This window comes from Oppia nitens, unplaced genomic scaffold, assembly GCF_028296485.1.
Source record: "Oppia nitens isolate AA-2021 unplaced genomic scaffold, nextdenovo-longstitch-racon4-pilon3 scaffold42_pilon_pilon_pilon, whole genome shotgun sequence".
NCBI lineage: Eukaryota > Metazoa > Arthropoda > Arachnida > Sarcoptiformes > Oppiidae > Oppia > Oppia nitens.
This window is the reverse complement of record NW_026533224.1, coordinates 225,621-242,590: the sequence shown is the minus strand read 5'-3', so window position 1 is coordinate 242,590 and position 16,970 is coordinate 225,621. Positions and strand designations below refer to the sequence as shown.

At 24.0% G+C, this 16,970-nt stretch overlaps 4 protein-coding genes across 4 annotated transcripts; all 4 read left to right on the top strand.

Moving 5' to 3' along the window:
* The first annotated feature begins 5,050 nt into the window (after positions 1-5,050).
* Positions 5,051-8,762, top strand: LOC128959173 (probable serine/threonine-protein kinase DDB_G0271682). The gene is made up of 6 exons (XM_054305113.1): positions 5,051-5,097; positions 5,167-5,301; positions 5,379-5,916; positions 5,981-6,220; positions 7,934-8,101; positions 8,168-8,762. The coding sequence occupies exons 3-6, from the start codon at positions 5,498-5,500 to the stop codon at positions 8,760-8,762; spliced, it is 1,422 nt and encodes a 473-aa protein (XP_054161088.1). The 5' UTR covers positions 5,051-5,097; positions 5,167-5,301; positions 5,379-5,497.
* Positions 8,763-11,143: 2,381 nt separating this feature from the next.
* On the top strand, positions 11,144-12,723 carry LOC128959172 (RCC1 and BTB domain-containing protein 2-like). Its single transcript, XM_054305112.1, has 2 exons — positions 11,144-11,870; positions 12,533-12,723. Exons 1-2 carry the CDS (start codon positions 11,144-11,146, stop codon positions 12,721-12,723), a joined length of 918 nt encoding a protein of 305 aa, XP_054161087.1.
* On the top strand, positions 12,593-13,431 carry LOC128959171 (uncharacterized). Its single transcript, XM_054305111.1, has 2 exons — positions 12,593-13,073; positions 13,134-13,431. Exons 1-2 carry the CDS (start codon positions 12,736-12,738, stop codon positions 13,429-13,431), a joined length of 636 nt encoding a protein of 211 aa, XP_054161086.1. The 5' UTR covers positions 12,593-12,735.
* A 2,458-nt stretch (positions 13,432-15,889) lies between these two features.
* Positions 15,890-16,822, top strand: LOC128959170 (RCC1 and BTB domain-containing protein 2-like; the record flags this gene model as incomplete). The annotated part of the gene is made up of 2 exons (XM_054305110.1): positions 15,890-16,069; positions 16,168-16,822. Coding segments are annotated over exons 1-2 (798 nt in total), but the record flags the coding sequence as incomplete, so codon positions are not given.
* Positions 16,823-16,970: the final 148 nt, after the last annotated feature.

Here is a 16,970-nt window from a genome sequence, read left to right as displayed (position 1 = left end):
AAATTATTTAAAAAAATTATTTAAAAAGTAAATTATAATAATAATGGCTAATTATAATAATAATACTAAAAAATTAATAGACTTTTTTGAAAATAATAATAAAAACAATGTGACCAATCCTTATGAAAATACGGGCAATAAATCTACAAAATTAAAATCAAATGTAATAAATACTATTGAAATCAAAACACAAACCTTAACAGCAAATGATTGGATCAAAAGGATTGAAAGGTTTTATGTGTTTGACGACAAACTGGGAGTTAATATGCTTTTTGCTACTACCGATGATAGGGTCTATGGATTGGGTGCTAATCTGAACGGATCACTGGGTTTGGGACACAACCAGTGGGTGAGTGAACCACAAGAGATCATTGAATTGAGACATAAAAAGTGTATTAATTTTATAAACGGATCTGAATTTATTGTTTGTGTGTCGAGTGATAACAGAGTTTATAGTTGTGGTTATAATAGATGGGGACAATTGGGTCAGAGATATGATGATAATAAATATGAAAAACCAATGATTTTACAAATCAATGAAAACAATGATTTAATACGTGATGTGAGTTGTGGTACATATCATACATTAGTTGTAACACAAAATAATAATGAAGTGTATGGTTGGGGTCGTAATGATTTCGGACAAATCGGTAGCCGAGACAACACATGTGAGATCATTACTACACCCGAAAAGTTAGAATTTAATGGCAATTATTGTATAAAATCTGTTTACTGTTTTTCAAACTCATCGTTTGCACTGACAAGTGATGGTCAAGTGTTTTGTTGGGGTGAAAATAGTAGCAATAAATTGGGACTTAATAGCAATGATTTGCTAATATTTAAACCACAATTGATATGCAAGTTGAATGGCATTACATCAATACAAACGGGTATAGAAGCAACATATTTTAGTAGTAGTAAAAAAAATGAAGTATACTTTTGTGGTGAATATTACAATAAAAAACATGCACTTAATATACAAATGAAACCAATATTATTAGGAAATTGTAAAGAATTTTCTAATATTCAATCGATTATATCATATAAATGGAATCAAAAATCATTTATATGTTCAATGGATGATATGGTCTATAATGTGATAAACAGTAAAAAATCTAAAACAGATTTTAATAATTATTTTGATTATTTTGTCGATAAATTTCATATAACTCATAAAACATATATCGCTAATGAATTCACTGAAAATATTATTAAATTTATTGAAAATACTATAAACTTAATTAAAACCGAATATAAAGCAAATGATTCATTAAATATTAGTAAGTATATATTTATATTATGTTTTCTTAATATTTGTAATAATAATTTATTTTTAATTTATCTATAGATAATATTACTAACATATATTATCGATGTTTTGATGAGTTAAAACTATTGGGTTCGGGAAACTTTGGATCGGTTTATAAATGTAAACATAAACTAAATAAAAACATTTGTGCAATAAAAATAATTAAATTTAACAAAGGTAATAAATAATTTCTAATAATTTTATTTATAATTTTATATCTAATATTTTAAATATTTATAGAAAAAAGTTTAACAAACAATATTTTTATAAAAAAAATTGAAAAAGAGGCTAAAATAAAAGCACAATATTTAGTATATGTATTAGGAGTTTGGGGTTTTGATGATTGTATATATATTTCAATGGAGTACTGCTTAATGAGTTTGAAAGATGCCATCAAATTGAAAGCACAGGTATTTAACAGACAATCATCAGATGAACCCATGGATTGTATGGAGTATTACATTACGTGTGAAATACTGTTAGAAGTGTTAGAATGTGTCCGATATTTGCATGAATTGAATCCACCGGTCATTCATCGCGACCTCAAACCCGACAACATATTGATTGCTAACCATATCATAAACGGACGGTTTATTAAATTATGTGATTTAGGATTAATAACAATACAACATAACTTATCGCAAAGTTATACATCACGAGTAGGAACTCCTAATTTTATAGCACCTGAAGTAATATGTAGTCGCAGATACAATACAAAAGCCGATGTCTATAGTATTGGGGCTACAATTGAAAAGCTATTTGAACTTAATATCAATGAGTTAGTTATAAATATTATTAAATAATTTTTTAGTAAAAAATGTTTAAATCTTTTAATTATTTTTTATAATTTATTATCATTATTTATTTTTAGATCATATGATAAATATATATCAAGTGAATGGTGTGATAAATACAGGCAATTGTTTGACATAACAATAAGTGCAACAAAAACTTTATATGCAGATAGACCTACCTGTGCTCAGATTATTAACAGATATAATGAATGGGCTATCGATAGCAATATTGTCATTAATGATGTGGAGTTTATAAAAAAATTACAACAAATAAAACTAAAAGAATGGGAACTACGTTCAGAGGACAGGCATTCAGATGAACCAAAATTTTGGGAAATATTTTATACATTTGTTAGCTATAAACTCAATAATAAAACAAGGGAAATTTTTTATGCATTATATAACTATTTTGAATCTATTTTATTCTATAAAAAATAGTATTATTAAATAATTAAATAAAGATAATTGTTTATAACTATCGAATTTCTAAAAATTAATAGTAATATAAAAAAAAGTTTAGTCTGTTAAATATTATAAGTTATATAATATATGTTTTTAATCATTGCATAAATTTTATTAACTTAGTAATTCAGTTTTAATTTTTTTTATATACTTTATTACTGTATATTTTTTAGTATTTTTAATTGAATTTCCTAAATATTTTATCAACTAATAAAATAACTTAAGATAATCAAGGTTATAATATTCAAGTATTAAATTTTATTATTAATCCTATAAGATATAATACAATAACTATTTTTTATAATTTTATATTTAGTATAATAGTATTAATGAAATCACTTTTATTTGTTTTGATTGTTGTTTTAGTTTCAAATATTGTTTTATAATTGATATTATAATAAATATATTTAAAATAATAAATAATTTGTTATCAATATATAGGGAATAAAATAATTTTAATAAAATATTTTTTTAACATTTTAATAGTATGAACAAAGTTTTTCAATAAATCTGTTTTAATTAATAAATAAAATTTTTAAAATTATTTAAATAAAGTAAATTAATAAACAATGCATTGATTAAACATTATAGCTATTGTTACTATAAAAAAAATAATTATCAATCAAATAAATGAATAATATTTTAATTTAGATATCGTTAATGATTTTAATAAGTATCTCAATTGAGTTATAAATAATAGTTAACTAATAATAAAAAAATATATAGGAATAAAGTTCAAGTACTAATTATCAATAATTTATTTTATCAAATATTTACAAAAATATTTAACAAAATATAAATTATTTTTTAACTTTAATACTATTTATAATATCTGATCTATGATAATAAATATACTAATAATGAAATGTCAAAAATCATAAGATTAAAACTAAGCAAACATTTTTTTTAAATTATCAATAAAAATTAATATAGTATAGGTAGTCATGTCTGGTCGACACACATATAAAATTGTATGAAACAAGTGATAGTTGTGACGGTAGTGGTAGTGATTGTCAAACCAATAGTGTTGACGCACAGGTATTCACTTTTACTACTAATAAAAATAAACTAAATTATTAATAAATAATATAATCTTTACTAATCATTTATAATTATACTTTTCATATATAATATGATTATTTTATTTTATTAACTAACAGCAAATATATTTTTTTATCTATATATTAATAATAATAAAAATATCTATTGGTTACACTGAGATATTATCTTAAAGTTATTATGGTTATTTCATTTTCATACAATAAAAATTAAATATGATTTAGATTAATAATAACATAAATGTTAAATATAAAAAATAGTTATAAAAAATGTTTTATTAAATATTATAGTTATATCAAAATATAACAAATATAATAATTAGAAATATTCAGTAAATTGAAAACAATAATATTGAAAATATGGGTAATATTAACAATAAACTAGTTTTAACACCTAATTATTGGATCAAAAGGATTGAAAGGTTTTATGTGTTTGACGACAAACTGGGAGTTAATATGCTTTTTGCTACTACCGATGATAGGGTCTATGGATTGGGTGCTAATCTGAACGGATCACTGGGTTTGGGACACAACCAGTGGGTGAGTGAACCACAAGAGATCATTGAATTGAGACATAAAAAGTGTATTAATTTTATAAACGGATCTGAATTTATTGTTTGTGTGTCGAGTGATAACAGAGTTTATAGTTGTGGTTATAATAGATGGGGACAATTGGGTCAGAGATATGATGATAATAAATATGAAAAACCAATGATTTTACAAATCAATGAAAACAATGATTTAATACGTGATGTGAGTTGTGGTACATATCATACATTAGTTGTAACCGAAAATAATAATGAAGTGTATGGTTGGGGTCGCAATCATTTCGGACAAATCGGTAGTCGAGACACCACTTGTGTAGGCATTAATACACCCGAAAAGATTGAATTTAATGACAATTATTGTTTTAAATCTGTTCACTGTTTTCATAACTCATCGTTTGCACTGACAAGTGATGGACAAGTGTTTAGTTGGGGACTCAATAGTAGCAATCAATTGGGACTTAATTGCAGTGATTTGATATTATTTAGACCACAATTGATATGCAATTTGAATGGCATTACATCAATACAATCGGGTGGAGGACAAACATATTTTAGTAATAGTAATAAAAATGAAGTATATTTTTGTGGTCAATATTACAATGAAAACGTTGTTGCGATTGATATACATATGATACCAAAATTAATAGGAAATTGTAAACAATTTTCTGATATTCAATCGATTATATCATATAAATGGAATAAAAGGACACATTTCTGTTCAATGGATGATATGGTCTATGAAGTGATAAAAAGTAGAAAATTTAAAACAAATTTTAATCATTATTTTGAATATTGTGTTGATTTATATCAAATAACTTATAAAACATATATCGCTTATGAATTCACTGAAAATATTATTAAATTTATTGTAAATACAATAAACTTAATTAAAAATAATCATAAAACAATTGGTTCATTAAAAACTAGTTAGTATATATTTATATTGTTTTTTGTTAGCATTTAGAATAATAATAATTTTATTTTAAAATCTATAGATAATATTCATAACATATATTATCGATGTTTTGATGAGTTGAAACTATTGGGTTCGGGAAGCTTTGGATCGGTTTTTAAATGCGAATATAAATTATATAATACAATTGAAGCAATAAAAATAATTAAATTACCAGGTTATTAATATATTTAAATAGTTTTATTTTTAATTTAATAATTATATATTAATAAATAATATTTTAAAAATTTATAGAAAAAAGTTTAACAAACGATATTTATTTAAAAGAAATTGAAAAAGTGACTAAAATAACGGCTGAATATTTAGTCAATGTATTTGGAGTTTGGAATTATGATAATTGTATATATATTTCAATGGAATATTGCTTAATGAGTTTGAAAGAGGCCATCAAATTAAAAGCACAGGTATTTAACAGACAATCATCAGATGAACCCATGGATTGTATGGAGTATTACATTACGTGTGAACTGCTATTAGAAGTGTTAGAATGTGTCCGATATTTGCATGAATTGAAACCACCGGTCATTCACAGGGATATCAAACCCGATAACATATTGATTGCCGACGATATCAGAAACGGACGGTTCATTAAGTTATGTGATTTAGGATTTATAACAGTTCACGAAATGGTATCACAGAGTCATACGTCAGGTGTGGGAAGTCCTAAATATATGGCACCCGAAGTCATAAGTGGTCGCAAATATGACACCAAAGCTGATGTCTATAGTATTAGTGTTATTATTGAAGAGTTGTTCGATACGAATGTCAATGAGTTTGTATTTTGAATACTATTTTAATTATATAATAAACTATTAATAAATTATTTTTTTGTTTAGTTCACGCGATAAATATATTAAACACGAGTGGAGTAATAAATATTGTAAACTATTAGATGTTATTAATGAGTCAATGAAACCCATATATGATGAGAGACCTACCTGTGCCGAGATTATTGAACAATACAATGAATGGGCTATTGATAGCACTGTTGTTACATCTGATATCAAGATTGATGAAAAACTAGAGAAAATAAAACACAAAGAAAGGGAACTCCGTTCAGAAGATAGGGATTCAGAGCCAGAATTTTGGGAAATATTCTATACATTCGTTAATTATAAACTTAATAATAATCAATAATCAATTAATTATGCATTTAATTAACTTTTTTTGTTTGTATTTCATAACTAAAATATAGTATTATTAAATAATTAATTTATAAATAAATATTATTGTTAATAACTATTGAATTTTTAAAAATTAATAGTTATATAAAAAATGTTTCATTTAATAAATTTTATGTTATATAATATATATTTTTAATTATAACATAAAGTTTATAAGCAATAGATTCAGAGCCAGAATTTTGGGAAATATTTTATACATTTGTTATTTATAAACTCAATAATAATCAATAATCAATTAATTATGCATTTATTTAACTTTTTTTGTTTGTATTTCATAACTAAAATATAGTATTATTAAATAATTAATTTATAAGTAAAGATTATTGTTAATAACTATTGAATTTTTAAAAATTAATAGTTATATAAAAAATGTTTCATTTAATAAATTTTATGTTATATAATATATATTTTTAATTATAACATAAAGTTTATAAGCAATAGATTCAGAGCCAGAATTTTGGGAAATATTTTATACATTTGTTATTTATAAACTCAATAATAATCAATAATCAATTAATTATGCATTTAATTAACTTTTTTTGTTTGTATTTCATAACTAAAATATAGTATTATTAAATAATTAATTTATAAATAAAGATTATTGTTAATAACTATTGAATTTTTAAAAATTAATAGTTATATAAAAAATGTTTTTTTAATTGTCTAAAAAAGTTATATAATATATATTTTTAATTATAACATAAAGTTTATAATTATTGTTAAACTCAGTATTTATTACTTTGTGAACATTATTACTGTATATCTTTAGTAATTGATAATTATTTTATCAAATAAATAAATATATAATCAAGGTTATAATAATAATAATAAGTATTACATTATATTATTAAAAATATTTTATATAATACTAGAAATATTTTAGTTTATATATTTTTTAGTAATCATAATTTTTTATTTAGTATAATAATATTAATGAAATCACTTTTATTTGTTTTGATTTTTGATTTAGTTTCATATTTTTTGTAATAATTACTACTAAATAAATAAATATATTTAAACTGATAAATAGATTGTAATTAATTTTTTCATAATATATTTTTTGTAAATTAAATTATAAATAAATAAAAATATTTATTTAATTATACATTTTAACAATATTTATAATAAACAAAATATTACTTAAAATTACTATTTATTTTGTCAATATAATTTAATAACTATCTATTAGTTACACTTGGATACTATCTTATTTTTTAAGTTATGTTGTTTAAGATATAATTTTTTTTAATTATTGCTTAAATTGTGATATCAAAATGTTTTTTTTATTACAATAACTGAATTTCATAAATAGTTATCATTATTTTTAATCAATAAATAAATAAGATAATTAACAAAGGTTAGTTATTAATTAAATATTTAATTAAAAGGTAATTTTATATAATATATAGTTTTTATATTTTAATTCATTATTATAAGTATAATTCTATAATTTTATATAAAATGTTATTTTTAATATTTTTATTATATTGTGTAATACAATTAATACATTATATAATGAAATTAAAATAATAATAGCAAATAAAAAGTTATTAATTATAAAGATATGGAAACAAAAACCTTAACTCCAAATGATTGGATCAAAAGTATTGAAAGGTTTTATATATATGACGATGAACTGGGAGTTAATGTACTGTTTGTTACTACCGATGATCGAGTTTATGGATTGGGTGCTAATTATTACGGATCACTGGGTTTGGGACACAACCAGTGGGTGAGTGAACCACAAGAGATCATTGAATTGAGACATAAAAAGTGTCGGAATTTTATAAACGGTAGACATTTTATGACATTTTTGTCATATGATAATTGTCTGTATAGTTGTGGTCTAAATGTATGGGGAGAGTTGGGTAATGGTTGTAGAGATTTTGAAACTAATAAACCAATGATTGTTAAAATTAATGATTTAATACTTGATGTAAGTTGTGGTTCATATCATACATTAGTTGTAACACAAAATAATAATAATAATGAAGTCTATGGTTGGGGTAAAAATAAATTCGGACAAATCGGTAGCCGAGACACCACTTGTGATTCAATTACTTTACCCGAAAAAATTGAATTCAATGGCGATTATTGTATAAAATGTGTTCAATGTTTTGAACAATCATCGTTTGCATTGACAATGGATGGACAGGTATTTAGTTGGGGTCAAAATCGTAGCCAACAATTAGGACTTAATATTAGCAACGATTTTATAGTTAAACCACAATTGATATGCAATTTGTCTGGTATTACATCCATACAATCGGGTTCATTGAATACATATTTTAGTAGTCATTATAATAATCAAGTATATTTTTGCGGTCAATATTACACTAATAATAATAATAATATAAGTGATATACAATTGATACCAAAATTATTGGGAACTTTCCATGAATTTTCTAATATTCAATCAAATTTTTACATATAAATGGAATGAAATGTCAATGTTTTGCTCAATGAATGGTATTGTTTACGATCTAATGGACGGAATTGTAAAATTTCAATCAAATTTTAATAATTATTTTGATTATTGTATTAATAAATATCAAATAACTTATAAAACATATAACTCGTATGAATTCAATGATAATATACTGAATTTACTTGAAATAACATTTAATTCAATGAAAATTGAATCTAATTGTCCGGATGTGCTTAACTATGGTTAGTGTTAATTAGTATTTATTTTTTTTAAACTAAATATTTAATTATTTTATTTCTAGATAAAATTCATGACACATATTATCGATGTTGTGATGAGTTGAAACTATTGGGTTCGGGAGGCTTTGGATCGGTTTATAAATGCAAACATAAATTAAATAATAATATTTATGCCGTAAAAATAATTAAAATTTCTGGTATTTATTTTTTTAAAGAGTTTACTAACTAAATAACTATATTTTTTTATTTTAATATATAAATTAAAAAAATATTTTAGTTATATGTCTAACTATTAATATTAATATAGATTTATTAAATATTTTTTTTAAAAAATTATTTTTTTTATAATTTTTAGACGAAAATTTTATTGAAGATATGTATTTGAAAGAAATTGAAAAAGTTAGCAAAATAACGGCACAATATTTAGCTAATGTGTTTGACTGTTGGTATTACAAAAATTAAAATATATATTGAAATGCAGTATTGCTTAATGAGTCTGAAACAGGCCATCAAATTGAAAGCACAGGTATTTAATAGACAACAATCAACGGATGAACCCATGGATTGTATGGAGTATTACATTACATGTGAACTGCTATTAGAAGTGTTAGAATGTGTCCGATATTTGCATGAATTGAAACCACCGGTCATTCACAGGGATATCAAACCCGACAACATATTGATTGTTAACCGTATCAGAAACGGCCGATTCATTAAGTTATGTGATTTGGGTTTAATAGCAATACATGAAAAACTGACTGAAAGTCATACGGCACGAGTGGGAACACCTAATTTTATTGCACCCGAAGTCATCAGTGGTCGCAAATACAATACAAAAGCTGATGTCTATAGTATTTGGGGCTACAATTGAAAAATTATTTGAATTTAATATAAATGAGTTGAGATTATATCGATAAAACAATTTTTTTAGTTATTTTAAAATTTAATTATAAATTTTGTTGATTATCATTAGATCACGTGATAAATATATAACAAGTGATTGGAGTGATAAATACAGACAATTGTTTGATATAACAATTAGTGCAACAAAAACATTATATAAAGAGAGACCTACCTGTGCTCAGATCATTAACCGATACAATGATTGGTCTATTGATAAAAGTCTTGTTACAAATGATGGGAAGTTTGAAGAAAAATTACAACAAATAATATCAAAAGAATGGGAACTCCGTTCAGAAGACAGGGATTCAGAGCCAAAATTTTGAGAAATATTCTATACATTTGTTAATTATAAACTCAATAATAAATACTAATCAGTTAATTATGATTTTTATTTAACTTTTTGTATATTACTTTTATAAAACTAAATTTTAATAACTATTTAGATAGTAAACTATAAATTTACTAAAAAGTTTATAATTAAATGAAAAATAAATAAAATACTAATCTTTATTTTTTGGGCAAAAAATCAATTACTAATGTTATGACCATAATATCGGTTAGAATCGGTCAGTGGCCAGTAGTTTGTGTTTTGTGACCAGATTTACCGATAAACTAATAATGCAAGCATTGACTATGCTTATACTGACACGGATGGTATCGGCACTGGCCATCAGGGTTTTGCCGGTTCTGTCCGCCGCGGCAGTAGTGGCTAAATGGGTCGGCAGTGTATCTTCTAGTTTACCGTTACATTGTTGTTGTCTACAAGTCAGTGGTATAGGTAGTCATGTCTGGTCGACCCACGTATAAAATTGTATAAAACAAGTGATAGTTGTGATGGTAGTTATAGTGATTGTCAACCCAATAGTGTCGACGCACAGGTATTCGCTTTTACAACTAAGTTATTAACAAAAAAAATTAAATAATAAATAAATAAAAATTTAGATATAATATAATAATTATTAATATTACTTTTCATATATAATATGATTATTTTATTTTATTAACTAACAGCAAATATATTTTTTTTATCTATATATTAATAATAATTTCAAATATCTATTGGTTACACTGGGATATTATCTTAAAGTTATTATGGTTATTTCATTTTTATATAATAAAAAATACGATTTAGATTAATAATAACATAAATGTTAAATATAAAAATTGTTATAATAAAATATTAAATATTTCATAAATAAAAATTAGAAAAATATTTTGTAAATTGTGACCAATAATAATGAAAATATGGGTAATATTAACAATAAACTAGTTTTAACACCTAATGATTGGATCAAAAGAATTGAAAGATTTTATGTGTTTGACGACGATTTGGGGGTTAATATGTTTTTTGTGACTAACGATGATAGGGTCTATGGATTGGGTGCTAATCTCTGGGGATCACTGGGTTTGGGACACAACCAGTGGGTGAGTGAACCACAAGAGATCATTGAATTGAGACATAAAAAGATAATTGATTTCATAAATGGAGACGAATTCATAGTTTGTGTGTCGAGTGATAACTGTCTGTATAGTTGTGGTTATAATAAATGGGGACAATTGGGTCAGAAAAGTAATGATAAGAAATATAAGACACCAATGATTATACAAATCAATGCAAATAATGATTTAATACGTGTTGTGAGTTGTGGTTCAAATCACACATTAGTTGTAACACAAAATAATAATGAAGTGTATGGTTGGGGTAGTAATCATTTCGGACAAATCGGTAGCCGAGACACCATTTGTGATGCCATTATTACACCCGAAAAGATTGAATTCAATGGTAATTATTTGATAAAATCTGTTCACTGTTTTGCTAACTCATCGTTTGCACTGACAAGTGATGGACAAGTGTTTAGTTGGGGTCGAAATCGTTGCAATCGATTGGGACTTAATTGCAATGATTTCATATTATTTAGACCACAATTGATATGCAATTTGAATGGCATTACATCAATACAATCGGGTTTAGGTGAAACATATTTTAGTAGTTATAATAAAAATAAAGTATATTTTTGTGGTAAACATTACAATGAAAACAATGCAATTGATATACAAATGATACCAAAATTATTAGGAAATTGTAATCAATTTTCTAATATTCAATCGATTAGATCATATAAATGGAATGTAAGATCATATTTCTGTTCAATGGATGATATGGTCTATAAAGTGAAAAACAGTAGAAAATATAAAACAGATTATAATAATTATTTTGATTTTTGTGCGGATTTATTTCAATTAACTTATAAAACATATATAGCTTATGAATTCACTGAAAATATGATTAAATTTATTGAAAATACAATAAATTTAATTAAAACCAATTATAAGATAATTGATTCATTAGACACTAGTTAGTATATATTTTTATTGTTTTTTATTAGTATTTATAATAATTATTTTATTTTAAAATCAATAGATAATATTCATAATATATATTATCGATGTTATGATGAGTTGAAACTATTGGGTTCGGGAAGCTTTGGATCGGTTTTTAAATGCGAATATAAATTATATAATACAATTGAAGCAATAAAAATAATTAAATTTCAAGGTTATTAATATATTGAAATATTTTTAGTTATTATTTTATAATTATTTATTTATTAATAATATTTTAAAAATTTATAGAAAAAAGATTAACAAACGATATTTATTTAAAAGAAATTGAAAAAGTGACTAAAATAACGGCACAATATTTAGTCAATGTATTTGGAGTTTGGGGTTATAATGATTGTATATATATTAGAATGGAGTATTGCTTAATGAGTCTGAAAGATGGCATCAAATTGAAAGCACACGTATTTAACAGAAAACAATAATCAGATGAACCCATGGATTGTATGGAGTATTACATTACGTGTGAACTGCTATTAGAAGTGTTAGAATGTGTCCGATATATACATGAATTGAATCCACCGGTTATTCATCGCGACCTCAAACCCGATAACATATTGATTGCTAACGATATCAGAAACGGACGGTTCATTAAATTATGTGATTTAGGATTAATAACAATTCACGATAGCTTATCACAAAGTCATACGTCACGAGTGGGAACTCCTAATTTTATAGCACCTGAAGTAATTGGTGGTCGCAAATACAATACAAAAGCTGATGTCTATAGTATTGGGGCTACAATTGAAAAACTATTTGAATTTGATATAAATGAGTAAATTATATAATTAAATGATTTTTTAGATATTTTAAAATTTCATTTATTTATTATTAGATCACATGATAAATATATATCAAGCGAATGGTGTGATAAATATCGGCAATTGTTTGACATAACAATTAGTGCAACAAAAACATTATATAAAGAGAGACCTACCTGTGCTCAGATTATTGAACGATACAATGATTGGTCTATTGATAAAAGTATTGTTACAAATGATGGGAAGTTTGAAGAAAAATTACAACAAATAAAATCAAAAGAATGTGAACTCCGTTCAGAGGACAGGGATTCTGAGCCAAAATTTTGGGAAATATTCTATACATTTGTTAACTATAAACTCAATAATAAATAATAATCAACTTATTATGCATTTTACTACATTTTTTTGCTTGTCTTTTATAACTAAAAAAAATAGTATTTTTCATTAATTATGCAAAGATTATTGAATTAAAAGTTTTTGAATTTCTAATTTTTAATAGTTATATAAAAAATGTTTTTTTCTGTTAAATATTATAAGTTATATAAGATATATATTTTTAAACATAATATCGATATTATAATTATTGCTAAATTACTTACTTATTACTTTGTGAAAATTATTACTGTATATATTTTTAATATTTATAACTGAAATTCATAAATATTTTATCAATTAAATAAATAACTAAAGATAAATAATCAAGGTTATAATAATATAAAGTATTGCATTATATTATTAAACATATTTAATATAATACAATAAATATTATTTTATTGTTTAATTATTTCTATTTAGTTTTATAATATTAATGAAATAACTTTTATTAGTTTTGATTGTTGTTTGAGTTTTATATTTTTTTTGTAATAATCTATACTTATTATATATTTGTAAATAATTTTTTACAATAACTCAATAAATAAATAAATAAAAATATTTACTATTAATTATGCATTTTAACTTTATTTTATAATATACAGTAATTAAAATTATTTATTTCATCAATATAAATTAATTATAATCTATTAGTTACTCTTGGATACTATCCTATTGTTTGAATTATATTGTTTAAAATATATTATATTTGTTTTTATTATTGCTTAAATAGTAATAAATGTTCAACTGTTTTATAAATTATTAGATATTAATAAAATATATACTATTAAGTAATTTTGGGAAATATTCTATACATTTGTTAATTATAAACTCAATAATAAATAATAATCAGTTAATTATGATTTTTATTTAACTTTTTGTATATTACTTTTATAAAACTAAATTTTCATAACTATTTAGATAGTAAACTATAAATTTACTAAAAAGTTTATAATTAAATAAATAATAAATAAAATTCTAATCTTTATTTTTTTGGGCAAAAAAACAATTACTAATATTATGACCATAATATTGGTTAGCACTGGTTCAGTGGCCAGTAGTTTGTGTTTTGTTGACCAGATTTACCGATAAACTAATAATGCGAGCCTTGACTATGCATATACTGTGACGGATGGTATCGGCACTGGCCATCAGGGTTTGCCGGAACTATCCGCCGCGCCAGTAGTGGCTAAATGGTACGGCAGTGTACCGTCTAGTTTACCGTTGCATTGTTGTTGTTGTTGTCGACAAGTCAGTGGTATAGGTAGCCATGTCTGGTCGACCCACGTATAAAATTGTATCAAACAAGTGATAGTTGTGATGGTAGTGGTAGTGATTGTCAAACCTATAGTGTTGACGCACAGGTATTCACTTTTCCTACTAATAAAAATAAACTAAATTATAGATAAATAATATAATTGTGACGGTGCGGGTTTAAAGTTTACCGTCAAAATGCCCGTAAAGATAACTTTACGAAGCAATATGCAATGTTTGATAGGGAACTGTGACGTAATTTATGACTATTTAGGAGTTATGGTATATTTGGATAGTTTATTTACTACGTCACAGTATATATGAATGGCCCATTCGAGGCTCTGGTCACTGATAACTGCGCTGTATATCGGTATTTAGTATTAAGGAGCCTTTTAACGGATCGACAAATAGATACATCCGATTTATCGGAATTTATGAATCAATTGTCAATACACTTAAGGCTAACATCACTATTAATAAGTAGTCAATGTTTACAATCTTTAAAGTCCTTCCTAGACTAGCTATTGCTAGCCTGGACTCAACCCGGACTCACTTTTATTGATAAATATAATGAGATAGTCAATAGTTTACATGCATTGCAAATTACAGTATATTAAACATAATAATAATTAATTTAACTAATTTACATAATTAATAATAAAGTATAAATCAATTTAAACAAATAAACGTAATAATAAGTAATAGTAAATAAATACAAAAATAGAAATAATATGAATTATATTTAATTATAATTTAATAACTATGTTATGTTAAAGTATAATAGAGAAATATATATAGAGAAGCTTAAATATACACAGTTTAGTATAGTTATAACTACAATGTAACTTTGTATTGCTTTGGTGACATTAGAACAGCTTAAGTGATGTATAGATCATCACATAATCATTATTAATACTTTTTAATTATACTTTTCATATATAATATGATTATTTTATTTTATTAACTAACAGCAAATATATTTTTTATCTATATATTAATAATAATAAAAATATCTATTGGTTACACTGGGATATTATCTTAAAGTTATTGGTTATTTCATTTTTATATAATAATAAAAAATACGATTTAGATTAATAATAAAAGAAATGTAAAAATATAAAAATTGTTATAATAAAATATTAAATATTTCATAAATAAAAATTAGAAAAATATTTTGTAAATTGTGACCAATAATAATGAAAATATGGGTAATATTAACAATAAACTAGTTTTAACACCTAATGATTGGATCAAAAGGATTGAAAGTTTTTATGTGTTTGACGACAAACTGGGAGTTAATATGCTGTTTGTTACTACCGATGATCGGGTCTATGGATTGGGTGCTAATCTCTACGGATCACTGGGTTTGGGACACAACCAGTGGGTGAGTGAACCACAAGAGATCATTGAATTGAGACATAAAAATATTATTAATTTTATAAACGGATCTGAATTTATTGTTTGTGTGTCGAGTGATAACAGAGTTTATAGTTGTGGTTATAATAGATGGGGACAATTGGGTCAGAGATATGATGATAATAAATATGAAAAACCAATGATTTTACAAATCAATGAAAACAATGATTTAATACGTGATGTGAGTTGTGGTACATATCATACATTAGTTGTAACCGAAAATAATAATGAAGTGTATGGTTGGGGTCGCAATCATTTCGGACAAATCGGTAGTCGAGACACCACTTGTGTAGACATTAATACACCCGAAAAGATTGAATTTAATGACAATTATTGTTTTAAATCTGTTCACTGTTTTCATAACTCATCGTTTGCACTGACAAGTGATGGACAAGTGTTTAGTTGGGGACTCAATAGTAGCAATCAATTGGGACTTAATTGCAGTGATTTGATATTATTTAGACCACAATTGATATGCAATTTGAATGGCATTACATCAATACAATCGGGTGGAGGACAAACATATTTTAGTAATAGTAATAAAAATGAAGTATATTTTTGTGGTCAATATTACAATGAAAACGTTGTTGCGATTGATATACAAATGATACCAAAATTAATAGGAAATTGTAAACAATTTTCTGATATTCAATCGATTATATCATATAAATGGAATAAAAGGACACATTTCTGTTCAATGGATGATATGGTCTATGAAGTGATAAAAAGTAGAAAATTTAAAACAAATTTTAATCATTATTTTGAATATTGTGTTGATTTATATCAAATAACTTATAAAACATATATCGCTTATGAATTCACTGAAAATATGATTAAATTTATTGAAAATACAATAAATTTAATTAAAA

Coding starts and splice junctions, on each gene's coding strand:
- LOC128959173 (XM_054305113.1), top strand. CDS start 5,498: ATGGAATATTGCTTAATGAGTTTGAAAGAGGCCATCAAATTAAAAGCA. Junction 5,917..5,980: donor TTCGATACGAATGTCAATGA/GTTTGTATTTTG, acceptor TTTTTTGTTTAG/TTCACGCGATAAATATATTA. Junction 8,102..8,167: donor ATTGAATTGAGACATAAAAA/GTGTCGGAATTT, acceptor TTGTCTGTATAG/TTGTGGTCTAAATGTATGGG.
- LOC128959172 (XM_054305112.1), top strand. CDS start 11,144: ATGGGTAATATTAACAATAAACTAGTTTTAACACCTAATGATTGGATC. Junction 11,871..12,532: donor ATCAATACAATCGGGTTTAG/GTGAAACATATT, acceptor AAAAATTTATAG/AAAAAAGATTAACAAACGAT.
- LOC128959171 (XM_054305111.1), top strand. CDS start 12,736: ATGGATTGTATGGAGTATTACATTACGTGTGAACTGCTATTAGAAGTG. Junction 13,074..13,133: donor TTTGAATTTGATATAAATGA/GTAAATTATATA, acceptor ATTTATTATTAG/ATCACATGATAAATATATAT.